General features: G+C 43.0%; 1 protein-coding gene across 4 annotated transcripts in view; it reads left to right on the forward strand.

The window, feature by feature from the left end:
• The first annotated feature begins 573 nt into the window (after window positions 1-573).
• Window positions 574-27,174, forward strand: part of LOC129832130 (neurobeachin-like) — a 319,438-nt gene continuing 292,837 nt past the window's right edge. For all 4 annotated transcript variants that reach the window (XM_055895922.1, XM_055895923.1, XM_055895924.1 and 1 more), the window contains exon 1: window positions 574-1,088. In XM_055895922.1, the coding sequence (XP_055751897.1) occupies window positions 825-1,088 (264 nt within the window). In that variant the 5' untranslated portion in view covers window positions 574-824. The remainder of the gene's footprint in view (window positions 1,089-27,174) is intronic.

The following is a 27,174-nucleotide window of genomic DNA, read 5'->3' on the forward strand; positions in this document are numbered from 1 at the left end:
TAGAGTAGTGTCCTCCCATTGTAGCACTCATATAACTCAGAGGATGAGTCCCAAACGGCACTCTATTCCCTTTATAGTGCACTTTTGACCAGAGCCCTATAGTGCACTATAATGGGAATAGCGTGCCACTTGTATTTAGGCTACCTGTAATAAAACAATTATTCACACTACCATTCCAGCTTTTCACAATCTAAGCTTTAATAAGGTGCTTTCTCTATTGTGTAACTGGTTCTTTCACTAAAAACCCTTTAAAGCTTTTGAGTAAACTTTTCTTCCCTTCTATTGGCTACTTGGCTACTGCTTTGATAAATTCAGCATAGATAGCAATAAAACCACAAAGATGGACTGATTCACAACCAATTCAACTGTAAAGGCTTTGTTGAATCCCTTTAAAGTATTCTTTCCTAAGGTTACACCCCAGTCACCAATTCTTCAGTTCAAGTTTTTTTTTGAGTGGTTCTCTTACTTTAGTTTGTCTGCAGGCAGGGTGATGTGCTTCTTGCCGCAGGCAGGGGGCGGCAACATGACGGAGAGCGGCAGAGCGGTAGCCTAGAGACCCTGCAGCGGCTGCCGCGCTGTTCAGGTTCACTCTGTCCAGATTACCAGAAGACGTCTGCGTACAGGGAAGGACACGGCTCGTTCTACCCTCAATAAATTATTACCAGATTGCAGTTCCTATTCGCGCACGGCAGAGAGAGTGGATGTAACCGGTGGAGGGGTTTCTTTTTCGTCAGGCTCTTCCAGAATCTATTTTTTTCCCTCCTGTTTAATTAATGCAGTTGAACAGCGATTAAAACAGGTGACATCGATCTGGTTGAAAGGACATGACAAGCGAGAGGCCGGCGGTGAAGATGCCGGGTGCTTTGTCGCTTTCTGACCGACAAATCCCAGCGGGTCATGGGCAGCCAGTGGGCTCTGGTACCGGGGAAATAATGGTATCTGGCTCGGGCTCTATGGTTCTACCGGCCGGGATGATCAACCCGCAGGTTCCCATCCGGAATATCAAGATGAAATTCGCGGTTCTGATCGGATTGATCCAGGTGGGGGAGGTTAGCAACAGAGATATCGTGGAGACTGTGCTCAACCTGGTAAGGAAATATAGGCTATTTCAGCCACAGCATCTCACACATGTAACACAACATCATCAACACGCACAGAGCACTACATTGTAGCGCCATAGTAAAGGTTAAGGGTCTCAGCGGGTGATTCGATGACTGGCTGCATGTGTTCTGTTCTGTACAGGTCTGATATTGTAGTCTAGAGACCCTGTGACTAGAGATTACAGATAGGGTGTTATTAGAGATGGGGTTCATTCTTATTAGGGATTGAGGCATTACTCTGAACTCTCTTATGGAGAGTGACACTCTTTCCTCAGTTGAGATTGTGCTTGTTAGGCTACACTTCATTATCTGAGATGACAACTAACATGACCCATTGCAGTATTTTGAACACAGGAGGCATGAAGGGTCATCATGGTGCCCAGGTCTGAGGTGGTGGATGGGACCACAGAAGGTGTCCCACTGGGCAAAAACGGGTTGAATTGACATTTCCATGTCATTTCAACCCCCAAAATCAAAGTGATGATGTTGAATCAACCTGGAAATCTGATTGAATTTGAATTTGCAAAAAGTCATCAATGTAAGGGCATTTGATCTTTTTTTCACTCCATTTTTTTTTAACCTAAATCCAATGACACGGTGACATTTGTTGTTGATTTCACATTGAATTCACATTAGTTGACAACTCAACCAAATGTAAATCAAAGCTAGGTGTTAAACTGACGTCTGTGCCCAGTGGGATGTGTCTGTTTGTGTCTGTCTATCTGTTCGTGAGTGTGTCTGTTTGTCTGTAGGTGCGGGGCAGAGATGTGTGCTGCTGTGGTCTGGCTGCTAGACCCATTCCACCTGTATGCTCTGTCATCACCAGGGGAACAAGAAGTACACCATCTAGCCTCAGCACACTGACACATCTCTACAGCCCCTCTGAATCAGATGCAGACTCATGCCATGGTGTTCACAGACTTACTTCACCGTTTTGCTCTGTGGTGAGCATAGGTCTACCACAATACTGTATCAGTCGCCACAATACAATCCATTATCATGACCTATGGATCCCAGGGATGGCAGCAGCTCAGATTGGAGACATGATATGAATGTTTACAGGAGATTGATCTATCTGTCAACAGGCTTCAGCTTAGTGGAGTTGAACTTGAACACTTAGTGTGAAATTGAGACTAAATCAATGGTGATTATTTTCAATGGGGAAGATTCCTCTGTAGTACAGTAACGTAATATCTTCAATAGATGCTGATGTCAAAAGGGCTTTATAAAATACATTTGATTGATTGATTTGACATAGAAGTGTGTATATATAACTTTAGATGGATATTTGCTAGTGAAGGCTAGTAGTAACAGTAAATCCTAACTGTGGCTGATGCCTAGTTCAGACTTCATCACAAGCATAATGTTAGCTATAGTATGGTAGCCATTGCTGGTATGAAGATGGAACCAGTCCATTCAATCATCATATTTCACTAATAGTTCCCATTTGGCCTCTTAGGCCTCCTGTCTAATATATCTGGGTAAATGGTGAAATATTAGTCCTACTAGGTTATAGTTGTTTCATATGATAGCTTTCAATTGTAGAGAGATGTGTTGAATGGAAAATCTGTCTTTATTAACCATCATCCATCAACTCCTTGTGGAAGTGGAAATTGTAGTTGAGTCTCAAAAGGCATCCTATTTCCTTTATAGTGCACTACGTTTGACCAGAGCTCTATGGTCAAACATAACGCACTATAGTAATAGAGTGACATGTGGGAAGCATACTGTGTTTCATTTGATGGTTTTGAGTGCTGCACGTCAGGAGGTGTATTTTTAATATGCCCCTGTATGATGAAACAGTGTGTTATTTTTACCTTTTATTTAACTAGGAAAGTCAGTTAAGAACAAATTCTTATTTACAATGACAGCCTAGGAACAGTGGGTTAACTGCCTTGTTCAGAGGAAGAACGGCAGATTTTTACCTTGTCAGCTCGGGGATTCGATCTTGCAACCTATCGGTTACTAGTCCAACGCTCTATCCACTAGGCTACCTGCCGCTGTATGATGATGAACAGTTCTGTATCAGAGGACATTCTATTTATTTCTGAGTAATGTCTCCTCTCCTCTAACTAATGGTTCCATTAACACGTCTCTCATCAGGCAGGACAAACTACAGTGCATGAGAACTAGAATTAATGGAATAACACTCATTTAGGGATTGTTAAACAGCAAAAATGGAATCTAAAAAGGCGACTGCTGTAATGGAAAACAGACACAAGCAGGCCAGAGTAGAAACGTAGTAGGCATTCCAAATGGAACCCTGTTCTTTATACAGTGGACTACTTTTGACCAGGGTACTATAAAGAGAATAGGGTGCTATTTGGGGCGCTGGATCTGTCTGTGATTCATATCCCCACACTTCACTTGAGGTTGGATGAACACATACCGTAGCAGCACGGTCTCAATCAGAGAGAGACAGTGGGATGGAGGGAACATTTTAGCATAATGCTAATATAATGCTAATCGTGTCTCTCCTGTGTGTATGAATTCATGATTCAGAGGGTCAGGGCTCTGAACAGAGACCAGTCTGATTACAGAACAATGGAGAGAGAGATGTGGAGAGACAGAGAGGAGAGTCAAGTAGGATCAGGTTGACAATGATGAGTGGATGAAAGGAGGAGTAGGAAGATGTGGAGTAGAAGGGAAAGAGAGATTTAGGTTAAGTTCCTGCCCAACTAGATGTGCAGGCGCTGCATTGCATCAACCAATGGTTGCGTGCTACGTCGTCATCATCCACTATGCAGTCGGGCATCAGATGGCGATATCATATGATGTGGTTAGCTGTTATGTTGAAAATACTGTACCTATCCAGGTGTTGTAAGATCTGGCATGCATCTGCAATGTAGTTTGGAAGGAACTTGACCATAGTGATCCATCGAATAAGGCCCTGTAAAAACCTTGTAAAAACCGTGCCATGGAGATTCATCTTTATGTGTACATGCATCCTGAACATAGGGACTGACATTTTGCATCTACTGTAGCGGTATGAATAACTAGGCTATATGACTGACGACTTGAGTTGGCCATCCATCGATGTAGACTAGGTCTACGTACCAAATGGCACCCTATTCCCTATATAATGCACTACTGTATATAGAGAATAGGGTGCCATTTGGGACGCAGCCTAGATGATGGAACACCACTCCTGGGTATGAAAGTGCTAAACCTTTGACAGATCAACATCATCCATCCGTTCGGACACATCAACTGTAGACCGACCCGTGGAGTAGAATAATGAACCTCCTATCAGACAGATGCTATAACGCTGTGTTGTGATGCTATAAGGCAGTATCCTGCCCCACGGTGCCACCGTCCCTCATCTCAGCTCATTAAGCCTAGTTCGCTCGTTTATCTTCTCTATAGAAGCCAGTCTGATGAAAGCTGTACTTAAGATAACATGTCATAATGAATGAAGTCTCTCCTCCAGGTGGGTTTAATTCAGCAGGGTTGTATTCATTAGTGCACACTGTTTCAAAATGGGAAAAGTTTTACAAACGAAAATACAGTTTCTTATTGGAAAAGTTCAGGTCCGTTTTCTTCCGTTTGCTTTCTAGTGAATACGACCCAAGAATTCAGTTGTTTAATGAGGGGTGAGATAAATCAGATTTTTTTCACTTAGCAACATTCAGATTCAGAGTGTTTAATAGTCACATGTACAGGGTTGCAAGGTGTGATTGCAGGGTACAGTGAATATCTTAGTCTCCGAGCTCCAACATGCAGGATTAAGTTAAATGAAATAATGACAATGTTAATAAAAACAACAAAAGAAATAGAAATAGCACCATATACATCACAACAACTGTAGCAGTGATGAATAAATACATGTCCATTGGGGTGGAGGCCGTGTAAAGACTGTGGAGGGGATGAACACAGGGGGAGCAGAATGACATTGAGGGAGTTTTGGGACCAAGTTAAAGACCCAGCAGCTCTGTAAATATGTAATAACACATCATGTCCATAAAGTGCTTTTCTGAAACCCAATAATGCTAAGATCAGGGACCAGTACACAGCACATTGATGTTTGCATAGTCTGGATATTACTGACTTGGTCAGAGAACTAGTCCTTCTACATTCTGGTCAGCTACTGCAGAGCCCCATCACCAATTCTGCCTGGCTGGGTGGCAGCTGGCATGTTGCCATACCTCATATCACACATCTGTTTTACAGTGTGGATGGCTGGCTGATGGATGGTAACAGTGTGATGGATGGATCAGAGGCTGCTACTGATAGATGATGCAGTAGGCCGACAGTAAGAGTGTTATAGATTCAGCAGTAGGCCTACAGTAACAGTGTGCTAGATGATGCAGTAGGCCTACAGTAACATTGTGATTAGTGATGCACCGATATGACATTTTTGGTCGATACCAATATCCAATATTTTTCCAATATCCAAAACCCGATACCTATATTTAAAATTTTAACGGCATTCTAGTACAGTTAAATAGTTAACACACACACATGGATGCAGGGGTCTAAGGCACTGCATCTCAGTGAAAGAGGCGTCACTACAGTCCCTGGTTCGAGTCCAGTCTGTATCACATCCGGCCGTGATTGGGAGTCCCATAGGGCGGCGCACAATTGGCCCAGCGTCGTCCGGGTTTGGCCCGGGGTAGACCGTCATTGTAAATAATACTTTTTTTCTTAACTGACTTGTCCAAGTTAAATAAAGGTTACGCACATACACATCACACTGAACACACTCAGTTTTTCACAATTCCTGACATTTAATCCTAGTAAAAATTCATTGTCTTAGGTCAGTTAGGATCACCACTTTATTTTAAGAATGTGAAATGTCAGAATAATAGTAGAGAGAATTATTTATTTCAGCTTTTATTTCTTTCAGCACATTCCCAGTGGGTCAGAAGTTTACATACACTAAATTAGTATTTGGTAGCATTGCCTTTAAATTGTTTAACTTGGGTCAAACGTTTCGGGTAGCTTTCCACAAGCTTCCCACAATAAGTTGGGTGAATTTTGGCCCATTCCTCCTGGCATCAGGAAGGCATCAGGAAGGCTTGTATAACTGAGTCAGGTTTGCAGGCCTCCTTGCTCGCACACGCTTTTTCAGTTCTTCCCACAAATTGTCTATAGGATTGAGGTCAGGGCTTTGTGATGGCCACTCCAATAGCTTGACTTTGTTGTCCTTAAGCCATTTTTCCACAACTTTGGAAGTATGCTTGGGGTCATTGTTCATTTGGAAGACCCATTTGCAACCAAGCTTTAACTTCCTGACTGATGTCTTGAGATGTTGCTTCAATATATCCACATTATTTTCCTGCTTTCCTGATGCCATCTATTTTGTGAAGTGCACCAGTCCCTCCTGCTGCAAAGCACCCCCACAACATGATGCTGCCACCCCCGTGCTTTACAGTTGGGATGGTGTTCTTTGGCTTGCAAGCCCCCCCCCCCTTTCCCTCCAAACATAACGATGGTCATTATGGCCAAAACAGTTCTATTTTTGCTTCATCAGACCAGAGCACATTTCTCCAAAACGTACACTCTTTGTCCCCATGTGCAGTTGCAAACTGTAGTCTGGCGGTTTTGGAGCAGTGGCTTCTTCCTTGCTGAGCGGCCTTTCAGGTTATGTCGATATAGGACTCGTTTTTACTGTGGATATAGATACTTTTGTACCTGTTTTCTCCAGCATTTTCACATTTTCTCCAGCACTTTGCTGTTGTTCTGGGATTGATTTGCATTTTCGCAGCAAAGTACGTTCATCTCCAGGAGTCGGAACGCGTCTTCTTCCTGAGCAGTATGACGGCTGCGTGGTCCCATGGTGTTTATACTTGTGTACTATTGCTTGCACAGATGAACGTGGTACCTTCAGGCGTTTGGAAATTGCTCCCAAGGATGAACCAGACTTGTGGAGGTCTTGTCTGATTTCTTTTGATTTTCTCATGATGTCAAGCAAAGAGGCACCGAGTTTGAAGGTAGGCCTTGAAATACATCCACAGGTACACCTCCAATTGACTCAAATTATGTCAATTAGCTTCTAAAGCCATGACATAATTTTCTGGAATTTTCCAAGCTATTTAAAGGCACAGACAACTTAGTGTATGTAAACGTCTGACCCACTGGAATTGTGATACAGTGAAATGATCTGTCTGTAAACAATTGTTGGAAAAATAACTTGTGTCATGCACGAAGTAGATGTTCTAACCGACTTGCCAAAACTATAGTTTGTTAACAAGAAATGTGTGGAGTGGTTGAAAAACGAGTTTTAATGACTCCAACGTAAGTGTATGTTAACTTCAGACTTTAACTGTACAGTCGTGGCCAAAAGTTTTGAGAATGACACAAATATACATTTTCACAAAGTTTGCTGCTTCAGTGTCTTTAGATATTTTTGTCAGATGTTACTATGGAATACTGAAGTATAATTACAAGCATTTCATAAGTGTCAAAGGCTTTTATTGACAATCACATGAAGTTGATGCAAAGAGTCAATATTTGCATTGTTGACCCTTCTTTTTCAAGACCTCTGCAATCCACCCTGGCATGCTGTCAATTAACTTCTGGGACACATCCTGACTGATGGCAGCCCATTCTGGCATAATCAATGCTTGGAGTTTGTCAGAATTTGTGGGTTTTTGTTTGTCCACCCGCCTCTTGAGGATTGACCACACGTTCTCAATGGGATTAAGGTCTGGGTGTTTCCTGGCCATGGACCCAAAATATTTGATGTTTTGTTCCCCGAGCCACTTAGTTATCACTTTTGCCTTATGGCAAGTGTAACGACTTTCCTCTTCTTCTGACGAGGAGTAAGAGATATCGGACCAATTTGCAGCGTGGTAAGTGTCCATTATAATATGTAAAACTGAACACTACAAAATAACAAAGTGAATGAACAAACGAAAATCGAAACAGTCCCGTATGGTGCAAACACAGACACAGGAAACAACCACCCACAAAACACAATAGACAATAGGCTACCTAAATATGGAACCATACTAGGCCAAACACATAGAAATAGAACAACAGAACAAAACATAGAAAAAACAACATAGAATGCCCACCCCAACTCACGCCCTGACCAAACTAAAATAAAGACATAAAAAAGGAATTAAGGTCAGAATGTGACAGCAAGGTGCTCCATCATGCTGTTCCTGGATGGTTGGGAGATGTTGCTCTCGGAGGATGTGTTGGTACCATTCTTTATTCATGACTGTGTTCTTAGGCAAAATTGTGAGTGAGCCCACTCCCTTGGCTGAGAAGCAACCCCACACATGAATGGTCTCAGGATGCTTTACTGTTGGCATGACACAGGACTGATGGTAGCGCTCACCTTGTCTTCTCCGGACAAGCTTTTTTCCGGATGCCCCAAACAATCGGAAAGGAGATTCATCAGAGAAAATTACTTTACCCCAGTCCTCAGCAGTCCAATCCCTGTACCTTTTGCAGAATATCAGTCTGATGTTTTTCCTGGAGAGAAGTGGCTTCTTTGCTGCCCTTGACACCAGGCCATCCTACAAAAGTCTTCGCCTCACTGTGCATGCAGATGCACCCACACCTGCCTGCTGCCATTCCTGAGCAAGCTCTGTATTGGTGGTGCCTCGATCCCGCAGCTGAATCAACTTTAGGGGACTGTCCTGGAGCTTGCTGGACTTTCTTGGGCACCCTGAAGCCTTCTTCACAACAATTGAACCGCTCTCCTTGAAGTTCTTGATGATCCGATAAATGGTTGATTTAGGTGCAATCTTACTGGCAGCAATATCCTTCCCTGTGAAGCCCCTTTTGTGCAAAGCAATGATGATGGCATGTGTTTCCTTGCAGGTAACCATGTCTGACAGAGGAAGAACAATGATTCCAAGCACCACCCTCCTTTTGAAGCTTCCAGTCTGTATTCGAACTCAATCTGCATGACGGAGTGATCTCCAGCCTTGTCCTCGTCAACGCTCACACCTGTGTTAACGAGGGAATCACTGACATGATGTCAGCTGGTCCTTTTGTGGCAGGGCTGAAATGCAGGGGAAATGTTTTTGGGGGATTCAGTTCATTTGCATGGCAAAGAGGGACTTTGCAATTCATCTGATCACTTTTCATAACATTCTGGAGTATATGCAAATTGCCATCATGCAAACTGAGGCAGCAGACTTTGAAAATTGATATTTGTGTCATTCTCAAAACTTTTGGCCACGACTGTACTTGCTGTGCTGTTTCGTTGTTCATTTGTTCAGTCGTTTCATTCTCATCCAGGATTTCATCATCCATGTCAAGCAGCGAAGTTTCAGCTCTGTCTGTCCGTGGCCTCTCTTCTTCTGTGCGCACTGTCACTGTGTCCGTTTCCATCTTGTCCAGCTGTGTATGTAACATTTTACTTAAACCCTGTTTCTTGTCTGCATCGAAGTAGCGTTCATTGTACATAGCATCGAGCATGGTGGCGACACAGTAAAGCGAGAATGCCATCGAATCGCTTGTTCACAGCCTGTGTCGCCAGTTTTGTTGAGCAGGCGCTTCAATGCCATGACAGAGGGTATCACATCTGCTACAGGCACAGTTGATGGGCTTATTTCTCCAGTCAGTTGTTCGAATGGAGCTAGCTAGTGTTCAAGTTTCAAACATGTTCTCAAACGCCATTGAAAGGCAGCGGCAGTATGACAACTAGCACATTCATGAGCATGAAATACGACTTTCCTCAGTACGAAGTCCTCGACAACCGACTGTGCTGTCAGACTCGGCATGCTCATGGGGCTGATATCGCTGGTCCAAATGTCAGTCGTGAAGCTAATAACAGTGACGCTATTGCTTTGTAACTCCGGTAGGGCAACTTCTGAAAAATAGCACACTTAGTAACGTTAGTGTGTACCGGTGCTCAACCAGTCGGCGAAAGCCAACATCACCCACGACAGAGAACGGTTGATTGTCAAGGGCAATGAATTCCATTATCTTGGCGTTAATGGATTTCTCCTTTGAGTTGTCTCGCTGAAATTTTCTTACTCTTTCAAATGACTGCTTGACTTGTTGACTGCTCGATCCACACAGCAGACATTGTGGGCTAGGTTAGGAATGCCGTGTTGCACGAATAGCTCTAAATTATACGTGGCGTCATTACGTCACGTACCTACGTTATATAGGTATGTACGTCAGCTTTGACATCGGTTTTGCACATCGGCGTTAAACTAGACATCAGGCCAATGTCGATGTTGACATTTTTAGCTAATATCGGCCAATTCCGATATCTTCACAGATATATTGTGCATCCCGAATTGTGATAGATTCAGCAGTAGGCCTACAGTAACAGTGTGATAGATGGAGCAGTAGGCCTACAGTGACAGTGTTATAGATGGTGCAGTAGACCTACAGTGACAGTGTTATAGATGGTGCAGTAGGCCTACAGTGACAGTGTTATAGATGGTGCAGTAGGCCTACAGTGACAGTGTTATAGATGGTGCAGTAGGCCTACAGTGACAGTGTTATAGATGGTGCAGTAGGCCTACAGTGACAGTGTTATAGATGGTGCAGTAGGCCTACAGTGACAGTGTTATAGATGGTGCAGTAGGCATACAGTGACAGTGTTATAGATGGTGCAGTAGACCTACAGTGACAGTGTTATAGATGGTGCAGTAGGCCTACAGTGACAGTGTTATAGATGGTGCAGTAGGCCTACAGTGACAGTGTTATAGATGGTGCAGTAGGCCTACAGTGACAGTGTTATAGATGGTGCAGTAGGCCTACAGTGACAGTGTTATTGATGGTGCAGTAGGTCTACAGTAACAGTGTTATAGATGGTGCAGTAGGCCTACAGTAACAGTGTTATAGATGGTGCAGTAGGCCTACAGTAACAGTGTTATAGATGGTGCAGTAGGCCTACAGTGACAGTGATATAGATGGCGCAGTAGGCCTACAGTGACAGTGTTATAGATGGTGCAGCAGGCCGACAGTAGCAGTGTTATAGATTCAGTAGTAGGCCTATAGCAACCGTGTTATTGAGGATGTGTAGCCTAGCTGCGTTAGTGTACCAGCTTCATTAATCTACTCGGCCCCAGGAGACCAGTCCCAGTGACCTTGCTGCTGCAGTAATATAAAAAGTGTGTTTGAAATGGCTCCCTATATGGAGAATAGCGTGCCATTTGGGATGCTGCCAACGACAGGCTCATATTCATAAGGACCGCTCATGCATTCAGTGTGTAAGCACTCAGTCTCAGTGTGAGTAAGGATCACTATTTCTCATCTTTATATTTTCCTTGACTTCTAAATGTAAATCAGTAATGTGGCTAAACTCAGGCTACCGTTTGTCATAGCTTATGTCCTGTTGTCTAAACATGACAAAGCAGTGTGTGTGTGTGTCCATTTAGGTTGTCATGCTGTTTGAAGGTCGTAGTGGGTGTATATAGTCTGTGAGCAGAGTTGAAGGGTCAGAAAGCTGGTATGTATTGGGCTACATCCAAAATGGCACCCTATTCCCTGGCACTTCATTTGACACACCCATAGGGCTCTGGTCAAAAGTTGTGCACTAAATTGTCACGGATTCCCCCGGTACTGCTGCTCATTCCGTTAACCAGCTCTGGAGGTCTACGTCACCGGCCTTCTAGGCGTCACTGAACTGGATCATTACCACCAACCCCGGACTGTCTCATTACGCACACCTGGTTCCCATTCCCCCTGATTAGTATGTGTATATATGTGCCCTCTGTTCCCCATTGTCCTTGTGATTATTGTTCCATGTCTGTTGGTCTTGTGAGTAACTGTGCTATGTTGGTTCGGCTTGCGTGTTACCATGTTAGAGTGCACTTGTTATTATGGGTCTCGTCCCGTGTATTTACAGTTGAAGTCGGAAGTTTACATACACCTTAGCCAAATACATTCAAACTCAGTTTTTCACAATTCCTGACATTTAATCCTAGTAAGAATTCCCTGTTTTAAATCAGTTAGGATCACCACTTTATTTTAAGAACGTGATATGCCAGAATAATAGTAGAGAGAAGTATTTATTTCAGCTTTGATTTCTTTCATCACATTCCCAGTGGGTCAGAAGTTTACATACACTCAATTTGTATTTGGTAGCATTGCCTTTAAATTGTTTAACTTGGGTCAAATCTTGTTTCGAGTAGCCTTCCACAAGCTTCCCACAATAAATTGGGTGAATTTTGGCCCATTCCTCCTGACAGAGCTCGTGTAACTGAGTCAGGTTTGTAGGCCTCCTTGCTCGCACACGCTTTTTCCGTTCTTCCCACAGATTTTCTATAGGATTGAGGTCAGGGCTTTGTGATGGCCACTTCAATACCTTGACTTTGTTGTCCTTAAACCATTTTTCCACACCTTTGGAAGTATGCTTAGGGTCATTGTCCATTTGGAAGATCCATTTATGACTAAGCTTTAACTTCCTGACCTGATATCTTGAGATGTTGCTTCAATGTATCCACATAATTTTAATTCCTCATGATGCTATCTATTTTGTGAAGTGCACTAGTTCCTCCTGCTGCAAAGCACCCCCACAACATGATGCTGCCACACCGTGCCTCACGGTTGGGATTGTGTTCTTTGGCTTGCAAGCCTCCCCCTTTTTCCTCCAAACATAATGATGGTCATTATGGCCAAACAGTTCTATTTTTGTTTAATCAGACCAGAGCACATTTCTCCAAAAAGTACGATCTTTGTCCCCACAGTTGCAAACCGTAGTCAGTTTTTTTTATGGGGGTTTTGGAGCAGTGGCTTCTTCCTTGCTGAGCGGCCTTTCAGGTTATGTTGATATAGGACTTGTTTTACTGTGGATATAGATACTTTTGTATCCATTTCCTCCAGCATCTTCACAAGGTCCTTTGCTGCTGTTCTGGGATTGATTTGCACTTTTCGCACCAAAGTACGTTCATCTCCAGGAGACGGAACGCGTCTCCTTCCTGAGCAGTATGACGGCTGCGTGGTCCCGTGGTGTTTATACTTGTGTACTATTGTTTGTACAGATGAACATGGTGCCTTCAGGCATTTGGAAATTGCTCCCAAGTATGAACCAGACTTGTGGAGGTCTACAATTTATTTTTGACTGATTGGCTGATTTCTTTAGATTTTCCCATGATTTCAAGCACAAAGAGGCACTGAATTTGAAGGTACGCCTTGAAATACATCCACAGGTACACCTCCAATTGACTGAAATGATGTCAGTTAGCCTATCAAAAGCTTCTAAAGCCATTACATAATTTTCTGGAATTTTCCAAGCTGTTTGAAGGCACAGTCAACTTAGTGTATGTAAACTTCTGACCAACTGGAATTGTGATACAGTGAATGAGTTAAATGATCTGTCTGTAAACAATTGTTGGAAAAATTACTTGGGTCATGCACAAAGTAGATGTTCTAACCGACTTGCCAAAACTATAGTTTGTTAACAAGAAATGTGTGGAGTGGTTGAAACACTTAGGTTGGAGTCATTAAAAGTAGTTTATGTAAACGTCCGACTTCAACTGTATTAGAGGTTTAAACCTCTCTCTTTGCTTGGGTTACATCCCTGGGTTTTTATATTTATATATGTGTATATGTGTGTGTGTGTGTGTGTGTGTACATGTCTGTTTTGGGCTTTGTCCCCGTCATGTTCATGATGTACCCTATTTTGGGATTAGAAATAAAAAATAACTATTTTTGTATTCCTGCGCCTGCCTCCTGGCAATATACAACGTGACAGAATATTGAACCCATCTAATGAGACAGTCCGGGGTCGGTGGTAATGATCCAGTTCAGTGATGCCTAAAAGGCCGGTGACGTAGACCTCAAGAGCTGGTTAACGGAATGAGCAGCAGTACCGGGGGAATCCGTGACATGAATAGGGTGCCGTTAGGGGCACATCACTGGTCTGTCTGTATCTGTGATGTTTCTGGGTCTTAATGCTGCTTAGTACAGGAAACGTTCTAATGCCCCTGCCCCCTCTAGCGCTACATACCTGTCTGGATTAGTAGCCTTTAACCGGAATTACAGATCAAATACCAGGCCTGTGTCCCAAATGGCACCCTATTTCCTATATAGTGCACTACTTTTGAACAAGGTCCATAGGGCTCTGGTCAAAAGTAGTGCACTATATAGGAAATATGGGTACCATTTGGACAGATCCCAGGCTAAACACAAAACCAGCCTCAGAACCAACACTGCATCCCCTCATAAATGTTCATTGAGCGACGCTCTGGAACTAATCACAATGGAACACCAAGGTCCCTGTTTGGGCTTCATGCTGCTGGTTATTTCTCAGTACTCAGAAGGAAAAAAATCCAATATTTTGCTGAGAAAAGCAGTTTATTTTCTCGCACCAAAAGTGTAGTTGATGTTTTTTGCCCGAGGCAGATTGAAACCTTTAGCCACATTTACAGGGTATACTTAGTTGGGCCGTGATCTTTCAATTCCACATTAAAAGGCATATTGAGGTTTCTGATGAGGACAGGGTTGATCACACGTTACAGCCTGGGAAACTTCTGTCCTGTTGTCTTGTGGAGTTTGCGCTTCATAGAATTAAATTAACATTTACCTGATGATATGGACATTTAGAACGTGTCTGAGGAATGGACAGATGTATTTCAGCTTGTGTCAGCTCTTAACCCAGGAAGTAGACAACTCTGGAGGTTCTGATGACACTGACAGAAAATAATGGTTACAACATATAAACATGCCAATGGTATGTCACATATTAACATCCCCCTTCTCCTCGGTGGCTGGGCCTGACTGTGAGTGGGATTGCATCTCAAATGTCACCCTTTTCCCTATATAGTGTACTTCTTTTGACCAGGGCTCTCGTCAAAAGTAGTCCACTATAACGGGATTAGGGTGTCATTTAGGACACAACCTGTGAGAGATAGGAGGGTCTGATGTGAAGAAACAGGCCTCACATCTCTGGATGAAAACAGATGTTTTGTCAGTATACATGTCTCTATCATGATGCTACTTTCCTAAAGATGAATTATTTTCCAAAGACCAAAAGCTGGCTGACATATTTAAAAAATAATAATACTGCATCTACTGTTACATCAGCCCTGTGGTGGGTCGTCTGTAGATATATAGATCATAGATAGATGTGTGGTTGTATCAGATCTAGAGGGAATAGCTTCGTATCAATCAGGAGAGTTGCGGTTGATTTACCACTAACAGTAACATCAGCTCTCTGTTCAGCTCAGCTCAGTGGTGATGGCTTCTCGGAGACTTCCCTCCTCCTTCTTCTGCTCAGTTCAGATGCTTCTCTTTGTTTTTCACGGGAGGCATCTAAAATTTATGTTGTCCCAGTTTCTCTGGATGAGTTTCTCTGGGTTAAAGCCATGTTGCCACACTGCTGCTGTTGCACTCTGGGACAGAGACATCTCTCTCTCTCTCTCTCTCAACATGGGCTCATTTCTTGGTTGGGGAAATGTGAGTCTTAAGAAATATTGTTCATTTTCAGAACCCATCTCGACTCACATTGGGAATATTCTTACTCTAAACAACAAACCCGGACCCAGCAGGCCCTCTGAGCGTGTTTGATTGTTTTAAAACTCCAGCAGTTGGTTGAAGTTGAAACACTACAGTGGAGCACTTGGGCTGCTGAGCCTGATCACAACACACATCAACCCTGTTCAATCTACTGACTAGGAATAAAGGAACGGCTATAGCAACCAGCGGTATAGCCTTTTAATTAGGAACCACAGTCTGTCTGTGCTGTCTAGGGAGAATCAATAACAGTGGAAATACATAATAGATGAGAAGAGAGCAGAGGAACTGGGGGGGGTGCCTCCTTGGCCTCCACTATCATCAGGCTGCTCATCTGTCCCAGAGCAGTCTCCTGTTTGTCCCAGGCAGAAGGGATCAATCCTGGGTCGATGCAGCCTTAGTGACGGAGCAGAAGTAACATAGACCAGCCTGGTGGTGAGACCAGTAAGACTGCGTCCCAAATGGCACCCGATTCCCTCCATAGTAGAACTGCCTGGAGTCTTTGTTTACATCTGTTTACATCTGGTTTACAGCTATTTACATCTTGTTTACATTATTTACACTGTCTGTTTACATGAACATTTATTCCATAATCATTTGAAAAGGGTGAATTTCCTTTTGAACTCTGATCACATTGTTTAGCATTTTCTTGTGTAAAAACAACAATAATAATTTAAAAAATCTATCTACCAAAGCCTGTTAAGTTTAGATCTCTTCCTCTGTAGCGATCTGCCTTTTCATTCCAACTGCTCTCTATATTGATGTCATTTGTAGTCCCTTTACATACCATGCTCCAGGTTTTGTCTCAGCTATAGTGAGAAATCTATACTTGCACTGTTGGAGCTAGGAACACAAGCATTTTCACTACCCGCAGTAACATCTGCTAAATACTGTATGAGTATGTGACCAATACAATGTTATTTCATTGACTGTTTCACTCCTCTCTGCTACTGTGGGAGTCAGTGCATGCGTCCCAAATGTCACCCTATTCCTTACATAGTGCACTACTTTTTACCAGGGCCCCGGTCAAAAGCAGTGGTGTATATATGGAATAGGGTGCCATTGGAGACAAAACCAGTGTGGTAGAGATGGCAGGCAGTAGGTTTGGCCTCTCTGTGTGGCCTCTCTGTGTTCTCTCTGTGTTGTTGTGTATGGGATGAAGTGTCTGTGTCACTGGAAACAAACCACTAATGCCCAGAGGAGCTGTTAAAGAGTTGGGCCACAAGCCACCGCAAAGGCCATGGATCTCTCTCTCTCTCTGTCTCTCTGTCTCTCTGTCTCTCTCTCTCTCTCTCTGTCTCTCTCTCTCTCTCTCTGTCTCTCTCTGTCTCTCTCTGTCTCTCTCTCCAATTTCAATTTAAGGTCTTTATTGGCTTGGGTAAAATATGTTAACATTGCCAAAGCAAGTGAAGTAGATAATAATCTCTCTGTAGGTGATGGCTTTGTTATGGAAGGTTTGGGAATCGCTTCCTTTTAGGTGGTTGTAGAATTTAACGTCTCTTTCCTGGATTTTGATCATTAGCGGGTATCGGCCTAATTCTGCTCGGCATGCATTATTTGGTGTTTTACGTTGTACACGGAGGATATTTTCTCTCTCTCGTTCATGCGTGGTAACCCTGAAGAATTCCTGATGGGGGATTTTGGCCAGCTGCTTACATTAGCATGATCCTGATGGAACATTATGTGGGCATTGCCTCACAACATTAGCATAAGAGGGCTGTAGTCTATGCCTCCCTGCTCTGGGTAATGGGGAACAGGGGCAAAGCTGGTAGGGAGAGGAGGAAGAGAGGAGGAGGACAGGAGATAGGGGTACAGCTGGCTGGAGGAGGAGAGAAAAGGAGGAGGAGAGGGTGATATGGGGCTCTGGAGGATGAGATGGGGGCACAGCTGGCGGCTGTCTTGCAGCGGGAAGAGTGGAGAAGACAGGAGGCAAGGTGGGGGTGAGGATATGGCTGCCGCATGCTGTCTTCCAGAGGAAAGGAGAGGTGGGGAGGAGGGAGATAACCTGCACCATGTCTATAAGTGAATAGGGGGCCAGTTGGGACGCAGACAATGTGTTTTTGCCAGTACATTTTTGTAATACTTCTGTCGTGTCTTTAGCTATGCCAGATTAATTGCTATGACATGCTATTCTATAAAATAATAATAAAATTAATATCACCTGATTGAACTAATCATGTAAATGTAATTAACTAGAGAGGGACACCACGAAATAATATTTATAGAGCTGTTATCTTCCAAATAAACTCTTAAAGATTTAGTAATATTTTACATCCATAGCAGTCAATATTAATCGTCATCTTACTTCAGTCTCATATTCTGAAAGTTGTAAATTCTTGGTTATCTGCAAGAATCCTGGCTAACAAGTTGAATCAGCAATACAAAATTGGGTTTTATTATTTATTTACTAAATACCTAACTAATCACACAGAATCACACATACACAATTAAATCATAACTTGATTACAAATTGCCGTCATAAAGGAAAACGTCCCTAGCGGGCGGAACAGATATGACAGCTTGTTACACAAAGGAAAGGGGCTGGATTTTAGTGAAAGAGCGGGAGACTGGAACAGAGGCGAAGCTGTGCTATCGTAAATACAGTATCTTATGCATTCTAAATTACCGCCCATTTGGAAAAGGAAAATGCAATAAATATTTACTCTGAGCTGCGCTTCAGTAGGTTGGTGGTAGATGGAAGACCGGGTTGTCGAACCGAGTCCTCTGTCCTTTGAAGAATGTCTCTGGTGGTCACTGTCGTAGTAACGTCATTGTGTAGTAGACGGGATACTCTGACTGTCCTTCCTAACCTGCGTTTGTAGCAGCTGTTGCTAACTCAACGGCTAGGATGTATCACTTCTGTAGTGAATACGAGTTCAAAGTTCATACCATTCACAACCAAAGTCCATGCTGATGTTGGCTTAGTTCTGTAGTTATTATCTGAACCATTCTGACATCGGATCGTCATCCTAATGTACCCGGAACAGAAAGTTATATTTTTGTCAATGGCTTTATATAGTGGAGGGAGAGGGGTGTGTCTGAAAAGTTTGTAACTCATGTCTCTTCACAGGGGCGGGCCCCTGGTTGAGCAGAGGCCCACACTTATGAAAATCCAAATCTCTCATTTGGAAGCTAAAATTACATTTCATCTCTTCACAAATAATTTCATATTCAAACATTTGAATTAAACAACAATTCCATGTGAATCCGATACCTCTGATGTTTAGACTTTCCACAGTAGAGTTTGTCATTCTATCATTGATGAGAATGTGTCAGAGGGCAACCGAACTGACATAATATACCTTAAGTACCACCGCATATGTCACGCCCTGGCCTTAGTATTCTTTGTTTTCTTTATTATTTTAGTTAGGTCAGGGTGTGACATGGGGAATGTTTGTGTTTTGTCGGTTTTGGGTGGTTATATGGTAAAGGGTGTGTTGGGTGTAGTGTATGGGTTTGTGTTGAGAGTATGTGTCTAGCTGTGTCTATGGTTGAGTGTAGGTTCTAGGAAAGTCTATGGTTGCCTGAATTGGGTCTCAATTAGAGACAGCTGGTTATTGTTGTCTCTGATTGGGAGCCATATTTAAGGCAACCATAGGCTTTAGCTGTTTGTGGGGAATTGTCTATGTCGGTGTCTATGTTGCATGTTTTTGCACTTAGTCATTTATAGCTTCACGTTCGTCTGTTTGTTGTTTTTTGTTTCGTTTTGTCCTTCTTCTAATAAAGAGAAGATGTACTTTCCACGCGCTGCGCCTTGGTCCTCTCTCAGTCCCTTTGACGATCGTGACAGCATATGTTCAGTTGGTCGGATTACCAGAATATAGTTAATTTCCCCCCAACTTCTGATGTTCCCAGAATCTCTATGTTAACCAAAGGGGCTTTCTAATGTCACATCAGTAGGGAAGAGGAGCGGGGGAGGGGGGAAAGAGGTATTTATGACTGTCATAAACCTACCCCCAGGCCAACGTCATGACACTTCTTTGCAGACATTTTATTTAAAAAACTCCAACTCCCCACCACAGTGAAGAGAAACAACTTTTACATTAGCCAATCATTTCAACACTTAGGTTATAACTTGGAGGGAGTTGAAAGTCCGTGTTGCCCAGCAACAGCCCCAAAACATCACTGCTCTAGAGGAGATCTGCATGGAGGAATGGGCCAAAATACCAGCAACAGTGTGTGAAAACCTTGTGAAGACTTACAGAAAACGTTTGACCTCTGTCATTGCCAACAAAGGGTATATAACAAAGTATTGAGAAACTTTTGTTATTGACCAAATACTTATTTTCCACCATAATTTGCAAATAAATTCATAAAAAATCCTACAATGTGATTTGTCTGTAGTTCTGGCGTGTCTGTTTAGACACTTCTGTGTTATATGATTCCAGTGTCTTTTAATTCCAGCTTGCCTCTAACTAAGATATGTGGCTCATACATATATTCACGAGAGAGTAATGGACAACTGTACATGTTCCATTCCCATAGTTTAATTAAGGAAATGTAAGATGGCAGCTTGGCAGCCCTGTGGTTATTTATCCTCTTATTGCCTATTGTTCTGTTCTGAGCTGCAAGGCACAAGATGCGTCCCCAATGGCACTCTATTCCCTATACACACTACTTTTGACCAGGACCCATAGGGAATAGGGTGCCATTTGGAAAATATACTCAACTAGTATAGAGAGAAATCATAAGAATTTATACTGTTGTTGCATACAAGAGAGAAACAAGGCTTCAGATGTAGGATCTTAATCTGATCACTCTTTTGTTGCTGAGAATTTTCCTGCCCAGCAGGAAATACAAACATGTAGTGTATTTGAGTTTAAAGGCTTATAAAATGTGGAATTTCCACTATTAATTGATTTGCCCTAGCAAAAAATGGATCAACCCCTACAAAAATGTTAATTTTATAATCCACATAATAATTCACATTTCCTGTTGCTGTAGCAAACTGGCTCAAATTAAGATCCTACATCTGTATGTGACTCTATAATATTTATAATTCTGAATGCTGCAGACTTCTTATAGCATAGTGTCTGTAACAGTGCCATAGCCCTTCAGTGTTAGGAGCATGTTTCATTCTCTGCCAGTTGGGACTGAGATGAGAAAACGGATTTTGCATCAATGTTTTCTCTCATCTTGACAATCCGTTTTGCATGTGGAAATGTTCATGTCTCATTGTTTTGGTTGTTGTTGTTGCAGCGCTGAAATTAACATTGCACATTTCCAGTCTTCTGACAGAAAATCCCTCAATCTTTGGAGAGGCGTGAATATGTTTGATGATAGTGTCCTACTTCAGGGCTCAGTGAAGAAGGTCTGGACTCTGCATCGTCTCTGCGCTCTTAGAAACAAGGTTTCCGAAAGGGTTCTTTGGCTGCCCCATAGGAGAACCCTTTTTGGTTCCAGGTAAAAAATACTTTTTGGTTTCAGGTGGAACCATTTTGGGTTCCATGTAGAACCCTCTGGGGAAAGGGTTCTACTTGGAACCCAAAATGGTTCTACTTGGAACCCAAATTGTTTCTACTTGGAACCAACAAGGGTTTTTCAAAGGGTTCTTCGAATGGGGACAGTCAAAGAACCCTTTTAGGTTCTAGATGGCACCTTTTTTTCTAAGAGTGTGGGTCTCATTGTACTGAAGAAGCGCAGTAAAGAAATGGTGGATGATTCAGTGTGTGTGTGTGTGTGTGTGTGTGCGCGTGTGCTAGGGTTTTGAGGTAGTGGCAGCTGCAGTGCTGCAGGTGAATAACTCAACCCAGGTTGTGTTTCTCCCACTGCTCCCCAGAGAGCTGTGTTTCTGGTGGCAGGAAGCCAGCTGGCCTGATGCTCTCAATGCATCCCAAATGGCACCCTATTCCCTATGTAGTGCACAACTTTTTACCATAGCATTATGGGCCCTGGTAAAAAGTAGTGCACTATATAAGTAACAGGGTGTCATTTGGGATGCGCTACCTGATGCTCTGACCTCTGTTGATCTTGGAGTAACAGCACGTCTTACAGACTGGAGATTGGGTAGAGTAGCAACAAAGAACAGGCAGTAAATATGCCTGGAGAGAAGTCTTCTTTAGGTTAATTAAAGCAGTGTTTCCCAACTCCAGTCCTCGAGACAAACTCACCTGTTTCAACTCATTGAGGGCTTGATAATTAGTTGGCAAGTTGAATCAGGTGTGCTTGTCTGGGGCCACAAGAAAAATGTGTGCTGTTGGGGGTACTGGAGGACAGGAGTTGGGGAAACACTGCATTAAAGGATCAGTTCAGCACGGTCTCTCTCTCTCATCTCCAGAGCACCAGAGGAGGACCAGACCATATTAGGATGGTTCAGAAGCTTCTCTGCAGAAACATCAAACTGCATTGACACATCCCTGGCTTGCTCTGAGGCATTTCTGTCACACACTGAGAGTGGCTAGCCTAGCCACACATACCTGCTGCCAGCTTGATGTTACCAATGACAATAGGAAGTATGTCTCATCAGGAAATGTCTTGTCATATTGTAAACAGCGCACATTGTTAGCATCTCCAGTCAACAGAGTGTGCATCCCAAATGGCCCCCTATTCCCTATATAGTGCACTACTTTTGACTATATGAAGAATATGGATGCAGTCACTGATATCACAGGAGAGGTTCCTGCTATCTGCTGTATGTCTGTCTGTTCTGGAAGTCTGACACATCCCTCACTTGGGTGTGTTAAACTATGAAAACTGAAATTGGTCAGCTACTGTCTGTCTGTTCAGGCCCTGTCCCTCAGGCCTCACACTCCTGTTCTCACAGAGAGTAGAATAACAAAGAAAGAAGAAACCATATCCCTACAAGGCTAGAGCACAGACCTGATGACAGTTGAAACCATGTACCCCTGCCTATTAACCTCCCACATTCCCCCATCCCAGAGTGTCCTCTCCTGACTGACTCCCAGCTGAGTAATGTTCTGTTCAGCCCTGGCTCCAACCACCTGCAGGACTCTGATGTGTGCCTGAACTGCCAATGAGAATATCTGTAGTGACAGGTGGAAGTGTTTGAGTCTGGCCAGCTTGGCCCTGCCTGCTGAGGGAAGGAGATGCATTCTGAAACCAACTGAGGAACTGATCTGGGACCTGAGTTTAACTGTCTGTCTGTCTGTCTGGCTTCACAATGGGTCTATTCTGTTATCTTTGTTTGTGTCCCTAATGGCACCCTATTTCCTATATAGTGGACTACTTATGACCAAATCCCTATGGACTGATCTACTGCATTTGCAGTGAATACAACCCATTTAAACAAACAACTTATGATATAAAGGCTTTATAGAGCATACATAAACACTACAAAGATGCACCACAAAGCAGCAAAAGCAGCATTAGCCTGAAACTGTGGCTAGCTATCTGCATCTCAAAGGACGCATGTGTGTGTTTCCCTTGGCTGTGCAGCCCAGTATCCACAAAGCATCTCAGAGTAGCGGTGCTGATCTAGCATCAGTTTTGACTTATGGTCTTGATGAAAAAGATAGTATGGACAGATCCTAGAACAGCACTCCTACTCTGAGACCCTTTGTGGATATGGGCCCAGATCTTTCTCCAGAGGCTTAGTCTTAAGCCTGCTGCTGTTGAGTTATCACAGAGAACAGTCTCTGCCTGCTTCTGCTTCTATTTGGCCAGATGTTCCCATCCAGGCATCTTTGTCTCACTGCCTTGTGTTCTATTGTCACAGTGTCTCTGTTGGCTGTCCTTTGTGTATATATATATAACACACACACACACACACACACACACACACACACACACACACACACACACACACACACACACACACACACACACACACACACACACACACACAAACTGTGCTGTCCATTCTGTCTCCTCTCATCTCTCTGAAGGGATCAGCAGGCTCTGAGAGGAGGCGTGCGTGCGTGCGTGCGCATCTCCTAACTGGCTGAAGCCACGTTGTGTGTCCCGCCTCCAGGAGAAAGAGAGAGGGGAATAAAGTTTAAACAACAAAGCTTCAGGGTTTTTATCATTCAGATCTGGTGGAAGAATTACATGTGCCTTGATGTTATTATATTCTGAGTGAATCAAAACAACACATTAATATTGTTTTATTAACAAATTCATTAACTAGTAGCTCATGCAAAATGTAAAAGATTGAGAGTGTGACTTATAAAATGTACACTGAGTATACAAGAACATGATGAACACCTTCCTATTAATGAGCCTCAGAACAGGCTCAATTTGTCGGGCATAGACTCTACAAAGTGTTCCAATGATTTCCACAGTTGTGTCAAGTTGGCTAGATGTCCTTTGGATGGTGGACCATTGTTGGTACACATGGGAAACTGTTGAGCGAGAAAACCCAGCAGCGTAGCAGTTCTTGACACGAACGGGTGTGCCTGGCACCTACTACCAATGCGCCCTATAAACTGTCCACCTCGCAGTAGCCCGAGACCAGCGCACAGCTCCCTGGGACTGCCATGCAGAACAAATATTAGCCCACAGAGAGAGATGCACAAGATTGAATTTCACTCAACTTTCTAGAGCAGTAGTCACCAACCGGTCGATCACGATCGACTGGTCGATCTCCAGGGCATTCCTAGTCAATCGCCAAACATTTCTGTAAAAAACCCAACGGTAAAGCCTTGTGTTCCTAATTATTTTTATTCGTCTTGTGCTGTTGATGGTAGGTGTACCCGATTCAGCTGCCTTGTGTAGGCAACCGTGGCCATTTTGAACCATTTCATGTGTACATACTCTACCTTCCCGGCGCGCCCAATCGGATGGCTCAGACATGTCTGCAGTAATGTAGCAGGCATATAAGAAAGCTACAGCAAAGTTGATACTGTGAGATTTCAATACGTTTAAAACAATGACTAGAGAGAGACTGTCAAAGAATACAGGAAATAGATGGTTTTTATGAGTGAGTTCATGTTTAAGTTCCTACTCAGCACTGTCAACACTTCTATAAACCATAAAATGTGTGCTACAACAAGCACTGCAGATATAATGAATGAGTAGGAAAGTCTATCTATAGGCTTGCATTGTTAATATTAGCGGCTTGGGTAATTTTTATAGAGGAATATTTCACTTTGTCTGTTCAAAGGAGTAACAACATGAATTTGGCACGAGGCAGAAATAATGCAGTGCGGCTCGAGTTTTTGCCATCAGCTGGAAGACGGTAACCCTTTTTGGTCGGTGTCAGTGGATGAAAGGGAGAGCGGAGGGATGTTGAGACCCTCAGTCTACTGCTCTCTCCCTCTGCTGAGACTGACCATCAGATGCAGGCACCATCAGCCCAGTAAAATAAAAAACAAATGATTTAAACGTATGTTCACTCAGCTGTGCCTCACAAGTAATACAACAACGGATCTATTACTGGTGTGATCATATAGCCTACCTCAAATGTTGAAATATAAATGGTCAGAACAACAATGCATTGGCAGGGCAATTCAAGCAAAGCCAATATGCAGTGATAATGCATTGGGCCTACTGTATAGCTTACTGCACAAACCTCATTGCTACAGTACTGTTTTGGTAATGTTGGATAGGCTTACGTTTTTTTAAAGTCATGCTAAAAAAAACATCTGAACGGTAGACCTTGGCTTGCATTTTGACCTAGAAAGTGATCTTAACTCAGAAAAGGTTGGTGACCACTGTTCTAGAGTTTTCCCTGTTAACACTATCAACGTTTCTGTTTACTGTGGCAATTGTAATTTAATCAACGCAGTATTTTCTTAAATCAAACAACATAACAACATGTTCAGCCACCTCCTTGTCTGAAGGACAAATGGATAAACAGGTTAATGTCAAGCCCTGTATGTTTTTTTCAAGTCTAATGGAATGTAGGCCTACATTGAACACCACACATTGGCTGCTACTGTAGGCTGAATGATAGAACAGCTATTCCATGTTAAAATGTTATGGGATACATTTTCTCAATTGTTTTTATGGTAGGCCACTCTTATGGTAGACCTACATTATGAACAAATAGCTACAGTAGCCTACTTGGCCACTTAACTGTAACTTAAAGCGGGTAGAGCCTCAGTGTTCACAGTAAACACCTTGAAAAATGCACCGAATTTTCACAACGTTCAAGTTTGCGCTCAGCAGACCTGAAATTTTGCTCAGTGCCTAAAAATGTTTGAAGGAAACATTGCCTAATATCATTCCCCGTTCAAAGGCACTTACATCTTTTGTCTTACCCATTCACCCTCTGAATGGTGTAAACACACACACACACAATCCATGTCTCAATTATCTCAAGGCTTAAAAGTCCTTCTTTAACCTGTCTCTTCCCCTTCATCTACACTGATTGAAGGGGATTTAACAAGTGACATCAATAAGGGATCATAGCTTTCACCTGGATTCACCTGGTCAGTCGATATCATGGAAAGGTGTTCTTAATGTTTTGTACACTCAGTGTATATTGTGTTTATAATGAAATTACCTTAAATACGGCCTCCTGTCTTTAAAATGTAATTTAATCCACTAGTGTAGGGGCTGCAGTGACTATTATACTGATTATAATTCTTCATTCTACAGCTAGAGGTCTCCTGTTTTTTAAAATGTAATTTAATCCACTAGTGTAGGGGCTGCAGTGACTAATATACTGATTATAATTCTTCATTCTATAGCTAGAGGTCTCCTGGTATCTCCAGGCGTGATACTCTAAGTACGATTTGTTAGAACTCAAATATGTAGTTCTCTAGTGCTGTCTTTTTGCTAGCTAGGGCCATCTACTTTAAGTGCTGCCTGTCTTCCCAGTAGCCTACTTGGTGTGTGAACTGGTGACTGATATCAACTTGCAGATGATTGCTGACACATCAACCAGGATTAAGGGGCAGGGCAATTTATGAATGTTGTTGTCTTCATAATCAGTGGCTGTATTGGAGGGGGAGTGGTCACTCCTCTCCTCGGCAATCAATAATTAGTTCCCGGGAGATGTGCTCTTCACCTCTGCAAGGAAATTAGCAATTAATGTTAGTACTTTAGTCTCCCCGGATTTCTCAGCGATAGTCTCGATGCAAAACAGAGACCGTTGCCGAAACAAAGACGGTTCTGCGGAGTTATTCGAGGAAGGAGCGAGAAGAAGGCTCCACACCACTCTCACCACTCACACCACTCTCACCACTCTCACCACTCTCACCACTCTCACCACTCTCACCACTCTCACCACTCTCATTTGAGTTTCTTCCGTAGTTATTTTCAGATCTCATTTAGCTCTTTTGTAGCTTTGGCAACTATGTGTGTGTTTTCTAGACCTGTTTGCACGTCTCCCTGACACTCCCCACCCCTTGGCTGAAACCCTTGGTACACACAACCCATGTGGAATTCCTAGTCTCTGGCAGCGTTTGGAACTGCCAATCTGCGGTCAAGAACGCAGAGTTCATCTCAGCCTCAGAGACATGGATCACCGTAGAGAACACTGCTAATCCAGCTGCTCTCTCTTCATCTGACTACGTTTCTCTCATCGTCGGAGAGCATCTGGTCGTCGCGGTGGCGGCACAGGGCTTCTCATTTCTCCTAAGTGGAGATCTTCTCCTTCACTTACCTATCCATCTCCTCATTTAAATTCCATGCTATCACTGTCACTTGTCCACTCAAACTTAACAATGTTGTCATATATCGCCCATCAGGTGCACTTAGAGTTCCTCAATGAGCTTGACACCTGAAGGACAAGTGGATAAACAGTGACAGCATGGAATTTCTCTCCACTCCTTTTTTTCTTTTGACCTCTCCC

The sequence above is a fragment of the Salvelinus fontinalis genome, chromosome 33, assembly GCF_029448725.1.
Source record: "Salvelinus fontinalis isolate EN_2023a chromosome 33, ASM2944872v1, whole genome shotgun sequence".
Lineage (NCBI taxonomy): Eukaryota > Metazoa > Chordata > Actinopteri > Salmoniformes > Salmonidae > Salvelinus > Salvelinus fontinalis.